The sequence below is a fragment of the Panthera uncia genome, chromosome A2 (assembly GCF_023721935.1).
Source record: "Panthera uncia isolate 11264 chromosome A2, Puncia_PCG_1.0, whole genome shotgun sequence".
NCBI lineage: Eukaryota > Metazoa > Chordata > Mammalia > Carnivora > Felidae > Panthera > Panthera uncia.
Window position 1 is genome coordinate 146782311 of NC_064816.1, and position 20460 is coordinate 146802770.

The 20460-nt window shown below is 42.8% G+C and overlaps 1 protein-coding gene across 2 annotated transcripts in view; it reads right to left on the reverse strand.

Moving 5' to 3' along the window:
* Nucleotides 1–2951: 2951 nt before the first annotated feature.
* PTN (pleiotrophin) overlaps nucleotides 2952–20460 on the reverse strand; it is a 100385-nt gene continuing 82876 nt past the window's right edge. The window contains exon 5 of one of the 2 annotated variants that reach the window (XM_049641920.1): nucleotides 2952–3688. In XM_049641920.1, the coding sequence (XP_049497877.1) occupies nucleotides 3636–3688 (53 nt within the window). In that variant the 3' untranslated portion in view covers nucleotides 2952–3635. Of the gene's footprint in view, nucleotides 3692–20460 lie in introns of both variants that reach the window. The other variant, XM_049641919.1, reaches the window with a different exon arrangement.

A 20460-nucleotide genomic window follows, 5' to 3' on the forward strand; every position in this document is an offset into this window, starting at 1 on the left:
AATGTGAATATTATTACACTGAGTTCTCTACGTCTAATCTCATTATGCAGTATTTGTTTCTCTTCTCTTCAGATCGATTCCATTACTCTATCCTCCAGGTCACGGATGGGTTTCTCTGCTTCCTGTAGTCTACTAGTTATTCCATCGATTGTATTTTTAATTTCATGTATTGAGTTCTTCATCTCTGATAGGTTATTTTTTTATCTGTCAGGGTCTCAGTGATATCTTCCACCCTTTTCCAAGTCCAGTGAATATCTTTATGATCATTACTTTACATTCTGTATCAGGCATGTTACTTATTTCCATTTTGTGTACATACACCTTCTGCCCTTATTTTGTCCTTTTCTTTCTTTTGGGACATAATTCTCTGTCTCCTCATCTTGTCCATGTCTGTTTTTCCTGTGTGTTAGGAAGTCAGCTATGTTGTCTGCTCTCACAAGTAGTGGCTTTACGATGACGAGGTCCTATAGTGCTGGGCCATGCATTGTATCCCATTCACCAGAACCTGGGACTTGGGAGGAGCCTCCTATCTATACTGCTTGTGTCCTGCCATTGTGTCCTGAGTCCCTTTTCCTTTCAGTCCACACATCTGCACAGACTCTCTGTTGTGGGCTGTGCTTGCTCTTTGTGACGTTAGGGAGAGTGAAGGAAGCAGGTTCTGAGGAGGCAGGACAACAAAAGGGCCTCAGGGCAGGGCAGTGGTGTTAGCAAAATTTGCACTGAGCTGATGGTCCGGGGCCGTATCCCCCAGGCACCGCTGCTGCGCAGAGCTCAGGGCCCAGGCCAGCACATTTGGAGTGGGTGAGTCCTCAGGAGAACTCAAGGGCAGGGCATACTGCTAGAGGGCTAGGTAGCAAGTTTCTGTGCACTGCCATCTCCCCCAGGTGGCTCTGTTTATGCTGGGGGGATAGGGAAGGAAAATGGTGCCTGCCAGCTCCTCTGTTCCCAGAGAAGTCCCCCCCAACATTCTCGAAATTAGTATAAACACATCTCCCTCCTGCTGTGCAAACGGTGGCTTCTCTGTGGCCTCTCCTTGGCTGCTGTGTCTCTAGGGACGGGGACCTGGCTATCACTCCTGGCTCACCTAGTAAGTCAGCTCTTAAAGCTCCAGACTCCCAAGTCCCACTGGTTATACAAACTCCTAGAATTCAACCCCTCTTGTTGTCAAGGCCGGATGTTAAGGGGATTCACTTTGCCTTCGTGGGCTTCCTTGTTTTCCTCTCTCTGTGCCCACAGCTCCCTACGTCCTGCAGTCAGCTCCCAGCCACTGCTGCTGGCCTTCCTAACCTCTCCAGTGTGGCTTCTTCTCTACATTTAGTTGTGGGGTTTATTCTGCCAGTCTTTGATTGCTCTCTGGTTTACTTACTTGGATACGAATGATATCTAGTTGTAAATGTGGGATGAGGTGAACTTGGGGCCCTCTCACTCTGCCATCTTCCCAAGCCTCTTTTTCTTTTGCAGCTGATTTTATATTTCGCCTTCCTGCCTCAAGGCTAAGTAAACTTTGGGGTAAAGTGGCTAAAACTCAGAACATTTGGGAAGAGAGCTTGCTGGGATACCCTATGAAATCACTGACCATGGTCTGTTTGCTTCAGTTGGTGAGCATCAGTGACTTTGGGAGCTTGTCCTTTTGTATTTATGTGTTCCGTACTTCAGCGAGATTCGGCAAGATGTTTTAAGCTGGGGGCTGGGGTAGAGTAATTCTCAAGACTTAGAGGAAGTTGAACTTCACAGCCTGTGCAATGGTAGTTAGCATTCCAACTCTTGGAATATTATTGTAGAGTTTGTTAGGAATGCATCCTCCACACCCTGTGAATGAAGGGGATGCCGCGATCACTTACGGGGCTGCTTTTCCTTGGGGAGATTTTGTTCGAGGTTACCTGAGCTCATTGCTGATTCATGAGCTGCTGTTTCGGCTCAAGGGTGACAGAGGAGCAATATGAGGCGAGAGGCTAACAAAATTTGCTGCAGACTCTTCCATATCTCTATCCTTATGGGACTTGTTATTAAAAAAACACAACCCACTCAAAATAATGCCTTTTCTTCTCCTCCATCCATCCCCAGGAGAATTTTTTCCTATTAAAGGCCTCTTGTAAAAGGACTGCATTCACGTTTCTGTCCTTTGCTCTTTACAAGATACTCTTTTATTAAGCACCGGTCCATAACGTGTTCTTCTTCTCCTCCCCAGTGGCATTGGGCTTTGCCTTAGGAGATAGGAACCCCCTCGACATTTCTAGCTCAAGTGGAGTCTTCGACCAGATGGCAGGCCAGTTTAGCTTTGAAGACTCTTTAGTGGCATCATTAGACCAGTTTGTGATTATTTTACGGCTACCCTAAGGTATGTTGAAACCATTATTTCTGGAAGCGGATCTGGAGTTAGCTTGGTAGGCAGGTGTAAAGCGATAAACTTGCCCCTTGAAAAGTAGAGGTGGCTTTTTCAAGAGTAATACGTTGAAGCTAATCCCCGCGGATTTCTGAGGTGTCATCGCCCTGGATAATAGAAGCATTGATTTGTTTAAAGATTGTACTCGGAACCCAGCAGATAAGGGAGTTGTACAAGTAATCCTTGGTGGATATCTTGGTACATACGGCAGATAATAGAGGAGTATATAGACTTCGTGTATAGACTCTACTATTTTGCATATGTTACTCTGTTCCTGATTTGGATTGTGCAGCCCATGCATATTGTACGTAAGAGAAGGGTTTTTTCTGTTCCATCCAACCCTAGATTATTTTGGGACTTTTATTCAATTCCGCAGTACCAAAAACTGATAGTTAAACTCTACAGATCTACATCTATACTACATATACAAAAATCCTCTATAAAATTGTGCCCAAGAGGAATTTAATTAGTTTGTATGATAAATTCTCACTGCTAACAGGTTGACTGGGGGAGTGTGGGGGACAAAGCAGGAGGGTTACAATATCAAATGATTGCACACAAAAGCAACTTTTTCCAGAATCACCTTGATTTATTTTCCTAGTCTTTTTTTTCCTCAGAAGGAAAAATAATTTCATTAAGAAAACAAATGTTCCTGCCAAAGCGAATTTCTTTTCATGCATTTCTTTTAAAAAAAAAAAAAAAAGTCAACATTGAAGTAGGGCATGCTCTGCCCCCTCCCTCCATTTTGTGGACTAAAGTTTGTTTTAAAAGATCCATTGGCAGAAGATATTTTCCTCAGATAGGATGATTATATTTTATTGCTGCTTTGTTTAGTATATATTTTTCTCAATTGGGAAAAAAAGTCTAGGTGAAAAATTTATCTAACGAGAAAAGTAGTTTACATGGTCATAACACATAAATTGCTGCCAAAAGAAAAAAAGGTAAAAAAAAAAAAGATTTTAAATGTAAAATATCACATAACTTCAAAAAACTTACCTCAGTTTTCTACCATTTATCATGTACTACAAGTCAACTTTCTAAATAGGATTACAGTCCTTTATTATAAGCCCCTAGTCATACTATGGTATACATTTTACAAAATGCTACTACAAAATTTTTCTTTTCTTTTTGTTTCTGCCTATTGTGTACTTAGCTATAGATAATTTTTGAATACAAAGCCTACGTGGGTATAAATGCAATAGTTAACTCCTCCTTTTTGCTGATGTCCTTTTCATGGTCCAAGAAGACGGCATTAGTCCAGCATCTTCTCCTGTTTCTTGCCTTCCTTTTTCTTCTTCTTAGATTCTGCTGTGATTAAAAACAGAGAAAAAAGCATCACGTTAGCAAACAAGGGGGGCACTTTTCTTATACAGGTGACCCTTGAACAATGCTAGGGTCAGGGGCACCAAACCCCCATGTAGTTGCAAATGCGCATAAAACTTTAGACTTCCCCCCAAATTTACCTGTTGACTGGAAGCCTTACCAATAACATAAACAGTCAATTTACACATATTGTATATGTTATATATGCCATATTCTATATGCTTACATCAAAGCAAGCTACAGAAAAAAATGTTACTGATAGAATACACTTACAGAATGGACCCTTATTGGTCATGAGTCAACTGTAATTGTCCAGAAATGAAAGGATTGGATGGATAGAGAGGTACGGTGTGTGAGAGTGCCTAGGAGAACAGGCAAGAGTAATACAGCCTGCCTTCATGTAAACACCTGCAAATACCCGTCATCTTATTAGTTGCCCCCATTTGATACACCAAATGCTATCTTGGGGTCCTACTTAGAAAACAGAAACAGAGCAGACCTCCCTGGGAGAATGTACCAGGACACTGCTCAGTGGAGAGCTACAAAAGCTCTGCTCGGCCCCTCACTCTCCACATGCCCTTTCCATGGGGCTGTTGATAAGCATTTGGCCTGATAGCTTCCTCTCCTGATTTGGCCTTTGCTTATATATTTGCCAGCTACTCATACATGAAGAACTATACAGAGCTTTGACTCTACAGAGTATCCTAGTTGTGGATGAAGCAAATGGAATGTACCAACCTGGGCTAACCCACGGAAGTAAAACCATGAGGATTGAAATCAAAATACTCCATCCTTTTCCATTCAATCATCTTGCTGTCTCCCTCTTCCTAGGCCTAGGAGGATTCAGTGTAGAATAGGACATGACAGCTTTGGCTCCACAAATGAGAAAGGTCAGATCACTAGGCTAGCAAGTGAAAGGCTATTGCTAAATGTTTTTAAGATCCTCTCCCTGTTTGGTCCACAGTAGTGGTAGAAACACAGGGGTTAGGTACAGGCTCTGGAGTCACACTGCTGGAGTCTAAGTCTTTGGTCCATCACTAAGTGACTCTGAGACTCCCTGAAAGTTAATTCACGCATGTGTCTCAGATTCCTCACTTGCGAACGGGCATGTGCAGGGTCAATATCCAAATTAAATGAGTTGACTAAAATCCCCTGAGAACAGAAGATGGCATAATAGCCTGTGCTCAATTAAGGTTGGTCTATTACCACACTAATGAAACCTGCTAAAAACAAGAGGTAATTTCTCCGTATAATTAATCATCCCCAAGACCCATTGGCTGAGGTCATCGAATGTGCTAAACAGCAGAGGAATACTGGGACACGCACGATGGCCAACAGGGACTATTCACTGGATCACAAGGCCTGTGTATGAGAGGGGCGTAAGGCTTATAATGAGAGAGGACATAATACCAATCACATATTGTAAAACTTGGAGCTTGAACCTTTTCTATTTTTATCCTCACCACTTCTTCTGATAAGTTCTCAAGTCCATCATATACTAGGTGAGGTAGCGTAAGGTACAAGGTAATTGTCCTAAGCTCCCTTTACTCAAGCTGTAAGGGGTGCCATACACAATTATGTCAGGAGTTGCTAAAATCCGGCTAAATTGCTGCTCACAAATATTCATTTGTCCATGCCTATCCTCAGCTTTCCACCTAAACTGAAGAGACTTTGAACTTTCACTCTGTTTTTGCTTGTCATTGTAAATGTCTTCTCCTTTTGACCCATGAAAGGTAAGATGACCAGAACCTCCATGTTCAAAGATATCTATAAAGTCCAAGAAGGTTTTCTGTTTAATGTCCAAACAGATGGCATCTCAATGTTTAATAATTCCCAGTCTTTGGTCGACATTTTAAACAACAGCTTTCTGTTAGAAAGGTATCCTCAGAGAACAATCTAGGGTGTCAGCTGGGATCCAGGTTTAGTTTCCATTTTCTCAGTTTCTCCCAATTCCTTACTGGTGAAGGCCGGCATTTTATATTCATTAACTGACAACTTGCTAAATACAAAGAAATCGACCACTTGCCCATGTAATCTGCACAACGCCAACCAAAGCCATGTTTTTGACGTCATTGGCAAGTCACCATGGCACTGCTTTGACACACTGCACACCTTAAGTTCAAGTCCAAGTAGAAAAGGGAGGAGACCGCAGTAAAAAATAAGGGCAAGAAAGACAAATTTCTATCTGCAGAGGGTCAGCTTGGTTTCTCACCTAAAAACGTACTCAAATTTTTGAGAATAAAGAAGAAAGTTAGGTTGGTGATACTGCTTCCAAACAAACGCAGTTCTGGGGTGACTTTTGTGTACATTTTAATGACAGACTAAATGAATGTTGTTACCTACTCATCTCTGTGACCTCAAAAGCTTAGGAACAACCTCTCAGGCTTTACCCACTGTACATGAGGGTTTTTCTATAGGATCATGGAATCTACAATCTGGAAGGTACCTGGTCCAACTTTCCTATGTAGTTGATGAAGAAATAGACACCAAGGAGTATCAGTCATTTGTCCAGGTCCACAGTGATCCAGCTATAGATCAGATGAGGGGTCCTTCTCCAACTCCTGGACCTCCTCACACAACACAGCACTGCCTCCAATGATCATCACATGTGTAGCAAATGGAATTGGTTTTATTTTTGTCTCTGGACCATTAATTCGGTCACCTCCCTTGAAAAGAGTCTCTACACTTGTGGTTATTTCACTTCCTGGAGCACACCATTCTTTTTCTCCCCTAGTCTTTGGCCTTCAGAGAAACGTTTTCTCTTGATTTCCTCTCTCAGAGCACTCATCACTGATCCTGTAATTGCCCCTAAGCACAAGCTGTGCAAGGGCAGAATCCCAACTCACAGTTACTTCCCTAGCCCCTCACACAGTGCCTAGCACATGCAACTCTTCAGTGAAGGGCATAAATCTCTAACGTGGCAACAACACGTGCCTCACTGGCTCACCATGCCCTCATCTTCCTGGTGGCGCTTCCTTGAGTTTTCCTTGCTTATTTTCACCTCAGCCTTTACACATTGCCTTCTCTCTTCCTATTTTTCCTGTCACCTCAACTCGGCTTAGCCAACATCTACTCATTCTCACTTCAAGGAAGCCTTCCCAGAACTCCCAAACTAAGCAGGTTCCATCTACCTGTGGGTTGGATACTTCCATGTGCCTCTCACTGCTATTCCAAAATGAGAATTGAACTATTAATTTTGTATCTAATTATTCGATATGCCTTTCCCCCTTCCCGTGAGGGAGGAGACCAAGTCTGTCTCTTCCATCTGTGTCCTGATGGACACAGTGCTCCTGAAATACGCGCTGCATCAAAGTGAAGAAATGACCACTTGGATGGGAAACAAAGAGTCAATTAGCCTATAGGAAAGGACTGTTTCTCAAGGGAAGGAAGGAGTGTGGATTCAATCAAAATCTTAGTTTATGAAGAATAAAATTGCAAACATATATATGTGAGAGTTACCCCAATTTCTCCACCCTTTTTCTTGTCTTTAAAAGAGAAGACTGATTTAACTCTGCGAGTAAAAGTTAAGTCCCGTTTCAGTAGCCTATCCAGGGGACCGGGAGAGAAATCTGCTGAGAATGAGGGTCGTGAATGGGCCTGGGGCAGGGCTACAGCAGGGTAAAGCACGCGCTTTGTAACAGAGTCACGTAGCAGCTACTCTCAAAGGTTTGAAGAGCCAATGCGATCAGTGCCCTGATGTCGAACAGTAGGGAACCTTAGTTCACAGTGAAAAGAGCCAGGTCAAGGGAAAGAAGTACATACAGGCCACACATCAAATAAGACCCCAGGCTACAGGTCACTCCACCCCACCTGAACTGAGGCTATGAAGCTGAAGTGGATACAAACAGGAAAGGAGCCATTGTGGAAATGCGAACACAAAGGGCACCTGCCTGAAAAAGTGACTTGTTTTGTTCCCTTGGATGATCCCCACCAGGACACCATTGCATTGAAAACCCACAGTGATGCCCTTGGTGTGTTTTAACTTTCATTCTTGCTCTGGCCAGTTTTTGAGGTGATGGAGGATAGTACTCATCGTTCTCTCCTGGTAGGTGTATAATTTGAAAAGAAACAGGCTATTTTAAGATATATTTGACAGTGTTCAGAAAGTCTGAAGACTTTAAGAAATACTCTAGAAAAGATTCAGGCTCCTCTTATTGCTATGAATCTCAGTACCTGGAGTGCCATCTTGACCGTATTCTATCTAGAAACCTCAAGATCTAGTCGAGAAGATTCCCACAACGCATAGCAAGTACCGACAGCAGAGAAAAGAGGCAGTAGGAACACACAGCAATTAATGAGTCATGGGACAATAAATTCTGAACATACACAGTTAAAAAATTCTGATAGAAAACAAAATCCTCAAGTAAGGGACACCTGCGTGGCTCAGTCAGTTGAGCATCTGACTCTTGATTTCAGCTCTGGTCATGATCCCAAGGTTTTGGGATTGAGCCCCACATTGGGCTCTGTGCTAAGACTCTCACCTTCCCTCACTCTCCCTTTGTCCCTCTCCCTCCCTCATGCTCTCTACACACACACCACAAAACAAAACCAAAAACAAATCCTCAAGTAATAAGTGGCATCATGGCCATTTGTTTAGTAGGGCAATGAGGAAACAATGAAGTACCATTAAAATCATACTAAGAACCAAGTCCTCAGAGAATCGAGGATACGCTCTTCAGAAGGCCATCATGAATATCATGTGAGATGACAATCGCTAAGATCCTACTTGACCGTCACTGTTCAAACAGCATTCATCTGTTAACCTAGCAAATATATACCCTATATCCAGTATATCCCTGACACCATTCTACATCCTGGGATATAATGGCAAACAAGACAAAATTCTGCTCTCATAGAGTTTCTCATAGATTTCAAGATTGCTTTATGTGAGTGTCTTTCAAAATTGTAAAGTACTCTACAGGTACACATTTATTTTAAAAGTCATGAGTATGTGGGAGCTATTTTTATGGCTTCAGTGCCTACTTCTCTTCCTCGTAGTTTATTATGACACTGTAGATGCATATGATGTAAAAGAGTATCCAGAGGGAGAATTAATTACTAGGGGAAAAAATAATGTCTATAGAACACCTAGCCTGAAGATCAAAGAGTTTCTTCTTAAAAACTTTTACTTTTTTTTTTTTTTTTTTTTTAATTTTAGAGAGGGAGCATGTGAGTTCCCACATGCTGGGATCCACAACCCTGGAGTCATAACCTGAGGAAAAATCAAGAATGGCACACTCAAATGACTGAGCCACCCAGTCACCCCACTGTTAAATAGAAAGTAAAGAAACATATATGTGTTAATAGAAATTACCCATAGTTTCACGATACAGAAATAGCACTTTTCACAGCGGGTTCTATTTATGTTTTCTTTCAATGAACATATGTATACTTTTAGTAGGAATATATTGACAGTTGATAAAGTACTTTATACTAAGCCTCCTACTGTTAATTCCCATACCATTGCATGTACTTTGAAACATGACAATGTAGTATTCCTTTGACATCCCATCCCGTATGTTTCGTGATCTTCCCTTTTTTGTTGGTCAGTTTGTACTCACTTTTTGTTACAATAATGATGCGGCGCATGTTTTTGGTAGACAAATCATTATATTACAAAGTTTTGCCTTAGTAAGGATTTTTAAAGAGGATCTAATGGACCAAAGGGCAGGGCACTTGGAAAGCTCCAGATATGTACTGACATCTCTCTTTCCTGAAAGGCAGTACCCCCTTACATTCTCGTCAGTGACTTATGTTGGACCCCATCACAGCAAATTTGTTCTTAAAAAGCAAATAATCAAACAGCATGCATCATCTCTTTTCTGCCTATCACAGACCCTTCTAGGAACAGGATTGCCATGAAGCTAGTATGAGTAAACACTCCCTCCCTTTTTCAATAGTCAGGAAATCTGAGAGGAAAAGCGGTGGGGGAGTAGGTCTTAAAAGAAATCCATGTAAAGGTTTTCAGTGAACTTGAGGGGAGAAGTTATTCAAAGAGGCAGAAGGGTTGAGAATTCTGGAATAAGCTTATCTCATTTTCTTATCAAAATGCTTTGCTCTGATTCCCTTTTTTCAGAGGGCCTGCTGAGCATACAGAACAGATAAAAAGGAATGGAGAGATGAAATGGTTGAGCAGAGCCCAGACTTTAACTACAGTGAGTTAAACTCTGTTTGCTACTGACTTAAATAAAGTAGCTTTGGGCCATTAAGCCAATAGGAGGAATTGTCGGTTGGAATAGAAAAAAAGAGATTTTCACCTTCTAACAGGTAGAATTCATATAGGAGGAAGCTATGGGCAGTCAGAAATGGACACTGCAGGTGCAGAGAGCAGGAGGCCGGCTGGAGGCATGTGAGACAGACTGCAGAAGCTAACCTTTGGAGACTCGCTCAATACATCATGGGAACTGAGGGAGGGGAAAGGATCCTATCACTGTCAAACCGTATAGGCACAATGTAAATAGGTCCACAGGGCTGGATATCCCCACCATCCTCTCAATGTCTCATAAACCTATTTAAAGGAACTCGCCTGTGCTTCAAGGATTAGCTGCCCAGTTACCTGAAATAGGTGATCCCTCACATCAACTAGCTGTTGCTCAGGACCAATAATAAGGCTTGTTGAATCATGACTGTACAACTCGGTGATCCGCCTAGAATCCAGGTCCTACTTGGCTCGGCCTCCTTCATTAAATTCCCCACATTTCAGTTTAAATTGGGGCAGCACAGATTATGTTGACAATATAGGAAAAAAAATTCTATTTAAAAATCAGATCTGTTTAGTCCGAAGTCTGTGCAATAATTTTGTTGTTTCTCCTTTGATTTCTTTTTTTTTTTTTTAATACCACTTTATTTCCTCTTTTATCGACTCAGGGCACTTACTTCTAGGACTGTGAATGGAATACACACATACAAACAACTGCTCATTGATGCTCCCACATGCTGATCCCTGCTCTTTACCTCACTGTCCACATTCCTTTTCACTCGTCACTCGTATCCTCCCACTCTGTCTCAACCATCTGTCCTCCTACACATGTGCTTTCTGCCATCAAGTAGATGTGACACTATGTGATCTATAAAAGACAGTATGGCTTCCGTCTACATACCAACCAAACATGTCTGGCCCCTGCGAGGAATCTCTGTCTTGCCCCCACTTAATGTGAGAGGAGACTCTGCAGTGAACTGCACCTCCTCACAATAGAAAGTTCAACTATGAAAACACTGGTGAGTCATGTAGATTTAATTGAACGCTTAATGGAGGAGATGAGGAAATGATTTCATCAACCGTACAGAAGAAGCTTAATGAAAGGCACTAAATGGGTCGATTACTTTCCAAAGCAACTCACCCAGTATGGGTAGAATAAACCTTCTCCCTTCACCCCTAGACTCCTCTCTACAGCCTTTGCAGCCACTTTTCCCTTCTGTCTGTCCATTCTGCTTTCTTTAAATAAGGAAGCAACTGAGATACCCATTGGCTTCCCCAACCCAAGATTGAGGATGCACTTTCTTTGTTTGGTAGAGTCATGAGTGTGTCAAGGTCACTCTCTGATCTGACCATACTATATGTACGTGATACCAGGTAGAGAATCCTCAACTGCAACCCCTATTTTTAGTTCAACACGTCTACATCACCCTCACGTATTAGCTACATCTACTCATTTGTGTGCAAGTGTCACAACCGCTAAACACGGGTGGGGATTTTCCCTCTGAGTCACAGGAGAGAAGAGTAGTGAGGAAGGGGATCAGAGCTGCTTCATCTGTAAGGCCTTTAATCCAGGATGTTCTCACTCGTGTACAGTTACAGAAAGAAAACAAAAGCTGTGGGTACGTGTGTGAATTCGCTATTGAGCCGCTAAATTTTGTCCCTTTCACCTTTGGCGAAAAATGTTTTTAAGTACGGAATAAAATTGAAGCGAGGCAAATATCAAATATAACTAATGCAAGGGAAACTGCAAAGAAAATATGATTTTGTATAGGTAGCTTTGAGAATGTGTGTTTGTACATGCAAGAGCATGCATTTCTTTTTTTTTTTTTTTCTTTTTTTTTTTAATGTTTATTTATTTTTGAGACAGAGAGAGACAGAGCATGAACGGGGGAGGGTCAGAGAGAGAGGGAGACACAGAATCTGAAGCAGGCTCCAGACTCTGAGCAGTCAACACAGAGCCCGACGCAGGGCTCGAACTCATGGACCATGAGATCATGACCTGAGCCGAAGTCGGATGCTTAACCGACTGAGCCACCCAGGCGCCCCAAGAGCATGCATTTCTGAGGCCTACATCAGAGACCGGAAAGAAGAACATTTATTCTTGAGATGATATGTAAATGTTCCAAAGCTTGTTTCTGCGGTAATGAGGGCACAGATAGAAAATTTATCATATGATCAAGTCTTATCAATTGTATTGGTAGCCTAGGCCAGAAATGAAGTATATTATTATAACCAATAATAAGTAGTTCCCACTTAGCACACCAGGATTTGCTGATGTTTAACATTACATTACCAGTGCTACTGGAAGATCAGATTTTGGTTTCTGTCAAAGGGGGGAAGTTTCAAGTCTGAAACACTTAAAATTTCAGTAGGGAAGGCTCCATCGATCATTTCTTATTTGCTTCCCCATAGATTTTTCTTCTAGGCTCCAACAGCTTCTACATGTCAGGTGTTATGAATCAGTTGTTAGGGGCCAAATCACGTCCCCCTCAAAATTTCATATCGAATGCCTGACCTTCACACCTCAGAATGTGAACATATTTGGAGAGACAGTCCTTACAGAGGTAATCAAGCTAAAATGAGGTCATGAGGGTGGGCCCTAACCGGATATAACCGGTGTCCTCAGAAGAAGAGGGAATTTGAACAGACACACGTAGAGAAAAGACTATGGGAAGACAGGGACAAGACAACCATCTATGAGTCAAAAAAAGAGGCCTGAACAGATCCTTCCCACATGACCTTTGGAAAGAAATCAACCCCACAGAAACCTTGACCTCAGACTTCTGGCTTACAGAACCGTGCAAAGATAAATTTCTGTTGTTGAAGTCACACAGGCTGAGGTACTTTGTTACACGAGTGCCAGGTAACGCATACATCAGTGAATTGGATATCTCGTTTTCATTTTTGTATAGCTTTCAGAGCGCCCTCATTAGTCACAGAGGTCAAAACGCATGTGAGTTTTTTGGTGTCCTAAACGAGTCGTCCAGAATTTTAAATATGTATCATTTAAGTATGTGACTTTGGTAGTATGAAATACAGGATTTTATGCCCATTATTAGTTTTGCACATGCTCCCTGCAGTTACCAGTTCGCCCATCTCCATACGTGTCTTCCAGATTTCTCTGCTGCCTGATTCCTCTCGCCCCCATGTACCCAGTGCTCTGACTCTAGCAGCAGCAAAGGTCAGACCTGAAGAGGTGCCCCCAAACTTCTTTTTAGAAAGAAGCCTGCACAGCAGCTTAACTTAATGCTTTTGTGTGTCTGGGTAAAGATCTGAAAATAGGCGTTACTATTAATGATAATAATAATCGAAAGCCTTGCACGAGCCAATGAATATGGCAACCTAGAGTCAACCGCTCCGGGTCTCGTCCCCTGTGTGCCTGAGAAGTGGGATACTGGGAACATCTTTACCTGCTTTTTGCTCTTAGCATTTCTGATGAGCTCTTGTACAAATTTTGTTTACCCCTCTGGGAAAAGCCTTTCCTTTTGCCTTTTCCCTGCCTCCTGTGCTGAGCAACAGCCAGACCCCTTTGATTTCCCTGCGGGTTCCCAGAGGCCTTGCATCCGCGCAAAGCCGGCTGGAGTCACTGAGTGTGGGAAGTGGCCTCACTGATTATCGGACAGCAGTGCCTCAGATCCTTGTGCTGAGACACCAGCGTCACTGTGACTCACAGGGACAAGGAGGCAATCCCGAATCCAGCTCGGGGTCCGGCCTGGGAGGCCGCTGGCTAACGGGCTCCACTGGACTGCTAGGTCTAACTCTAGAGGAAGGGAGCCACTTTGGAGGACCCCCAGCCTGTGAAATGGAGCACGAAGCTCGTTCTTTGCTTAAGCGCACTTACTACACAGAGACAGGCTTGAGCCAAAAACTACCTGACACGACTCAATCATAAATGACCCCAAACATGCTTCTGGTAATGTTGTAGGGTTCCCGTAGAAACACACTCCAAAATTACTAGTTTCGTTCGGAATATCCCAAGAGATGCCAGAGGGAGCACTCGGATGGGAAGCTCTACTATGACAGAACTCGGCCAAAGGACTGAGTTCAAGTTCAAACCTGACCCCTCACGGGCTGGGGGACCTGCTGCAAATTGCCACCTTAGCGCCCCGTTTGTAAAATGCGAGAACTCTCTGGGGCTGCTGCGGGGATGAAGTGAGACATGGCACACCAAGAGCTCAGCGCAATGCCCGTCGCCTTATAAATACTTAATAAATAGAAACTAGTTTTAAGTTGCTCAAAAACGTTGATGACGAAAGCCACAACTTAAAACACGAAGCAGAAATTCTGAGTCCAGAAGTTAGAAGGGAGAAATGCAAAAAAAAAAAAAAAGCTTCAGGGGCATAAAAAAAAAGAAGGTCCCTCAACCCAGTAACTAATTTGTGTGAACAGTTCTATTATTCACCCTTCCTTAATACTAATTATTATATAGCTGTTTTGTGTGTGCACAACTAATGAGGCTCTGTGTGCGGAGTTTACCAAGGGAGATGAAACCAGACCCACAGTGTGAAATACACCCTGCAAATATTTATAGTTCCTAGTTCCCCCACCTGTCCCAGCAATAAAGACGAAAATTTCTTCCCTAAGGAAGGGAGTAAACCATCTCCATGACTCCTCTTCCAGGTGTGTGAACTGTGCCTCAACAGTGATTTGTCTACCCTTGAAGGGAGTGAATAAATGATGTGAGCCAGACCAGGACAATGCAGCATTGATTCATTCCTTCAAATCAGCACTATTCACTGAATTCCTCTCATGGACTAGGAACTATGAGATGTAGCCCCTTAAAAGGTGGATGAGATGTGGCTCCTGCCCTCAAGAGGCTCAGCGTCAAGAGAGGCAAAGACTCACTCACTACAGAGGAACGGTGTCTTACCCGAGGAGCCAGTCCTGCAGGCAGGCAACAACCTAATGCTTGGGAAGGGAAGTCTAGCAAATGTTCACACTGATCTCTCTTCTAGTCCTTGAATAAAACAAGCTCTTTTTGGCCCCAGGGACTTTGCACTTGCCCTTGTTTTATCTAGAAACTAGCATGGCTAGCTCCTGCTCTGTATTCAAGACCAAGTTCAAAAACTTACCCCTCCAAGAAGCTTTCCCTGGTTTCTCTACCTTACTTAGTCCCCCCCGCCAGACCCCAGCTGTCTACCACTTGGTTCTTTAGTTAAGACCGTTTACTCCAATATGTAGTCATTATTTTAGCTCTGAATTGTTTTTGTCACTATTGCCTACCCTCCACCACATACTGGAACCTAATAATAGGAGAGGAGGAAACTTGATTAATATCACCAGCACCTGGCATATGGCCTGCTCCATTGCAGGCTCTTCATAGCTCTTATAAATAAATGAATAAGAGGAAATAATGCCAGAGGACTGTATACTTCTCTCTTTCATAACATCTGTCACTCTCGGCAGTACCTTAGGATTTATCTTTCTGCTTTTCCCACCACACTATGGGTCCACATAGGTCACTAGCTTATCCCTGGTGCTAACTGGAGCGCATAGTACCCACTCAATAAATACTTGCCAAATGAACACGCCAGATTTTACCGAATGAAATGTATGAAGTACAGAAGGAGAGGAGGTTTCAGGTTTCTCAAACCACAGGTGCAGAGAGGTGGATATGTAAGAATGCATGGGCCACTCAGCCGTCCATCTCCAGGGTGTGGAGTGACTTGGGTGGATATTATGGGCAATGTCTGGAGCAGGGATCAGGCAAGAGGGAAGCCAGATGATGCCTGTGCAAGATGTCTTGCGAAAGACCCAGGATCTGAGTCTGTTGCTGATGGAAAGCTATGATAAAAGAGGGATTTGGGGACTGGGTCTGAAATTCATTCCTTCTTAGATAAGGAACCGAGGTACCTGTATGGAGGAGATACAGGAAAAGGGGTTGTTGCGCATAATGCTGGAGGTCTAGAGGCAGGACTGCCTTGTTTTTAAGCCTGGCCCCTCTGCTTATTGGCTGTACAACCTCACACTAAGCATCTAACGTCTCTGTGCTCAGTTTCCTCATATGTAATATTAGGAATGACAATAGTAACTATTTCACAGAGTTTCTGTGATTATTCAATGACACAAGGTATATGCAATGTACTAACATGTATTCAAAACATATCAGTCTCCCCAAAAATATTAATTATAATTACTCCTGCTGTTATCACCATAGTTCTTTTGCCCAGAAAGGTAGTGAGGGAAACACCCACCTCAAGAATTTCATTTGGAAGGAAGGAAACAGTCTTAAAATCACTGCACATTTATTCAGCATTTTTACATCTTCCTGTCATTAATTGAGGTATTCATTGTAGACTCTCATTTACAGAAGACAAAACTGTTCTTCTAATAAGAAAGGGGCAGAGTTAGACTTTCTCCCTTCAATGACAGTATCATGAATGGGAAATACAGATGTTGACAGACTCTTCCACAGCAGAATAAAGAAGAAATCAAACCTTAAGACCTAACCACATCAGAGTGTTTCCCTCTGATCCAGAAGAACAAAATCCCTGCAAAGTTCCCCAGGCTTCTCTTTCTGGAAAAATGCAAGGGCAGCAACCACGAGCCCTGTCAGGGTCTCAGGAAGAAGGGAGCGGGTCCCAGACTCCCTTTCACCTCTCTTAACATAGCACAGAGTCTCTCAGCCGAGCAAAACTCATCCACAGAGTGTGGGCATGTTCATTGCTAAGGGATGTCGGAGCCCAGAATCCAGAAAGAATTGTTGGGAGTTTCAGTAACAGAAAAGTCTATTTAGCACTGGGGGAGTTGAGAACGCTGGGAATATCCCTTTACTGAGCCCCTTTCAATCGTCTGCCAAGTGCTATGCCCTGCACACAGCTGAGTCTTGCACTTAAACAGTTGCCGTTCTTTTGATCTTTAAAGACAAATTGTCAGACCTAAGAGAGAGCCAGGCAACTGTCCAAAAAAAGAGGAGCGAGATGGCAAAACTTTTAGAAATAGCTAGGAAGGAAAAAAAAGGAACTGGGGTTCTCATGAGCAGGGGAATTTAAGGAGGATCTGGTAACAGCAGAGCACGAACTGGTGGACAGGACAGCAGGAGGACTGACATTGTTCCCTGACCAACCTGTAGCACAGACACCCGCTCATGTGCTCCCACCTCTGCCTGTCCCACAGTACCCTTCTTCCAGGCAAACTTGGAGGCTGACACAAATGTCATCTGGCCTGTCAATATAAAAAAAAAGGGTTCACAATACCTCCATTTTTTTTTTTGAGAGACAGAGAATCCTAAGCAGGGCTTGGATCCCAACATTGGGCTCAATCCCACGAACCATGAAATCATGACTCAAATGGACAGACGCTTAGCTGAGTCACCCAGGTACCCCACAATATCCTTTATTCACGTGTCTTGTTTAAATAGGAACAGCTAATAATTTCCATTTCAACAGGTCAAGATTCTAGAATGTTCTAAGATAATCACTAGGCCACATCAGCTGCAGCAGTCCCTAGGAAAATCTCAGCTTGTATGAAAGCCTTCTGCACAAGCCCCTACTCAGCCTCAGCTTAGCCTCTGCACTCCAGTGATAACCACCAGAAGCCTACTCCACTGGGCTGCACCTGCTCACACGGACAGGTCTGCCCATAGGACCACAGCTCTCTCACAGGTGGCCACCTTCTAATTCTATAGTAAGCCCGTTCTCCAAGGGGACTACTGAGAAACACTGTGGTTTAGAGACAGGTTATTTGCCCTCTGAAGGCTTCTCTGCTCTGACCAGGTAAGCAGCACTGTCAGCACAGACTGGCCATGGTTCCTACTTTTTTATTACTTGTCCACAGCTCAGTCATCCCCGCAGAGGTGGTTCCGACAAGGAGAGACCCAACTCTCTTTACAGTGGGATAACTACCAATAGAGGATACTCTTAGCAACTTCTCCAAGAAATGTCATCAATACGAGTAAGGGTTAGGTTCGGTTTGGTCGCGTACTTCAACACATTCCAACATTCCCGTACACTCCCTGGCCGACTACTCACTCAATACCAACTCAAGACCCCTTCAGCTGCTCTTCTCACACTTACAGGCAGAGTTCTGAAAGTTAAAGACATATTTCCCAGAGTCCCTTGCAGGAGGATTTTATATGTGGCCCAGTTTCCATCAAGCAGGCACGTTTTGAGTCTTAGAGGTAGCGGTCAGCAACCAGAAAAAAAGGGGCCAAATGTGGGGAGATTGGGTATTTAGGCAAGAAAGGAGCAGACGTAACTAGTTTTGAGGGCACAGGTATGGTGTTTCCAGTGTTCAGTTCTTAGCACGTGTGCTAAACTGTGGGTAATTTTAGCAGCAGGGTTTCTGCTACATCAGTCACGTTTGGCATGATTAGACATTTCTCTTAGTTCTGTTGCCTTCTGCTGTAATATTATTGGATCCAACTCAAATCTTCTGGCCCTTCTGGAAATTCTAGTGAGCTATATAATACCCTTGAATAACCCCCTTTCTGCTTAACTAGCTACAGTAGTGATCTTGCTGCAGCTAAAAACCCTCACAGATACAGCGTTTCTTGAATTAGTAATTGTAATTAATACTCTCAACCTCTTTTCCTAAGAAATTAAAATCTCAAGTGCCCAACACAATTGCTCGCCAATTTATCCCTGGCCGATTCTGACCGCAATTCAGAGGATTCCAGTTATAATCTTTCACTCAGTGACCTCCCCAGAGCAGACCTGTCCCCATCCCCAAGAAAGCTATACTCTAGTCATGCACCTTTCAATTCTCATGTCTACACAAGAATATCGATATTCTCTCTCCTTCTGGGTATAAAATACAGAAGTGGATGATGAAAACCTCTCCTCGGATTAAGTGGGGCTCCAACACAAGAGAATCTTTTACTAAGGGTTTCTAACTTCATATCTAGTATCACTGAAATTGTCCCAAGGCCAGAGTGTGGAGTTTGTATGATACTGACATAGCAAAAGGAAGAACCACTTCTATCCAATAGACTGGAGTGTGGTGAATTTTAAGGCAATTTTTAACCAAACCAAGTGGGATATTTAGTAATTTCCTAGAGTTCAAGGTACCACTTCTCGATGTTAAGGGCCCTCTCTCCCCAGCAAGTCTTCTAAATTTTTGGCCTTATTAGGAATCAAGTCACAACAATACCCTCCAGTTTCCTCAGTTTAATGCCTGGTAATCACAGCCTTACCAATACCTTTATGTTCCATTCTGAAATCTAAAGAACATGTTTTCCACACTGAAAGTCGCGCAGTTTGCATATTAAGCCACTACCATTTTCCAAAACAGAAGAGGACAGAAATCCAACCAACAAGTTTTATGAAACAAACAGATTTTTTAAAAAAGCAGACAGGGGCTCCTGGGTGGCTTAGTCAGTTAAGCGTCTGACTTTGGCTCAGGTCACGATCTCATGGTTCGTGGGTTCGAGCCCTGGCATCGGGCTCTGTGCTGACAGTTAATAAATGTTTAAAAAACAATGGGGAAAAAAAAGCAGACAAAAGACCAGAACTCGATGATGTGTTTGATGAGAAAGACAGTGGTGGGAAAAAAGTACTTTCTGGCTATGAGTTCAGTGACCGGGTTACAAAGGAGGAAAATAGAGTCACAAAAGAAGGAAACATGGAGCTGATTCTATTCCTAAACAACAGAGTGGATTTAGAAGAATCACTGATGTTTTCTGTCCTCACTTATTCTATCAGGTTTACATCAGATGACAGACAAGGTAATGATCCTAGACATTGGGATTTATCTAACGTGACCAAAGTTTCATGAATTTATAATACCCAGGGGAAGCATGGTGCAGCTGAAAAGGCACTGGGTCTTTGGTGTCAGTCTGACTTTAAATTTGAATCACCACTTAGAAGCTGTGAAACGTGAGGCAAGTGGCTTAACTTCTCTGGGCGTGTGCGTTCTCAGATCTAAAGTAGGATAAATACAATGCACTGCACAGAACAGCTTTGAAGCTGAAATGAGAAGTGCCTATCACAGTGCCTGACTCAAAACTAGTGGGTTTGCTATCTCCCTCTTTCCTGTTCATGTCCTGAGCTAAAATAGCAGGAAGCCCTGATGGGTTATTCTTTCCTCAAGAAAGGAAGAACATAATTTATAATTGTATAACTTAATGAAAATATTACGTAAATAACTTCTTTACTGCAGCTTCCACATTTGTAAGTTTAATGTGTGAAACCTTTTTTTTTCTTCTAGCATTTATCTGTTATACACGCATTTAATCAGCACCTATTATGTCCTACCCCTTGTTCTAGGCAAAAGGGATACAGTGGAGAACAAAACAGGTCAGGTCCCTGTCCTCCTGAAAGTTATACTCTAGTAGATGTGTACCAGAACAGTTATAGAAATAATGTTCTAGAGAGCCCAGTCATTTCTCTGACATCAGCGGTAACAACATTTTTCTAGATAATGTCTCCAGAGGCAAGGGACACAAAAGCAAAAATACACTACTGGGATGACATCAAAATGAAAAGCTTTTGCACAGTAAAGGAAGCAGTCAACAAGACTAAAAGACAACCCACTGAATGGCAGAAGATATTTGTCAATGACATATCCAATAAAAGGTTAGTATCCAAAAAGGAACTTATACAACTCAACACCCAAC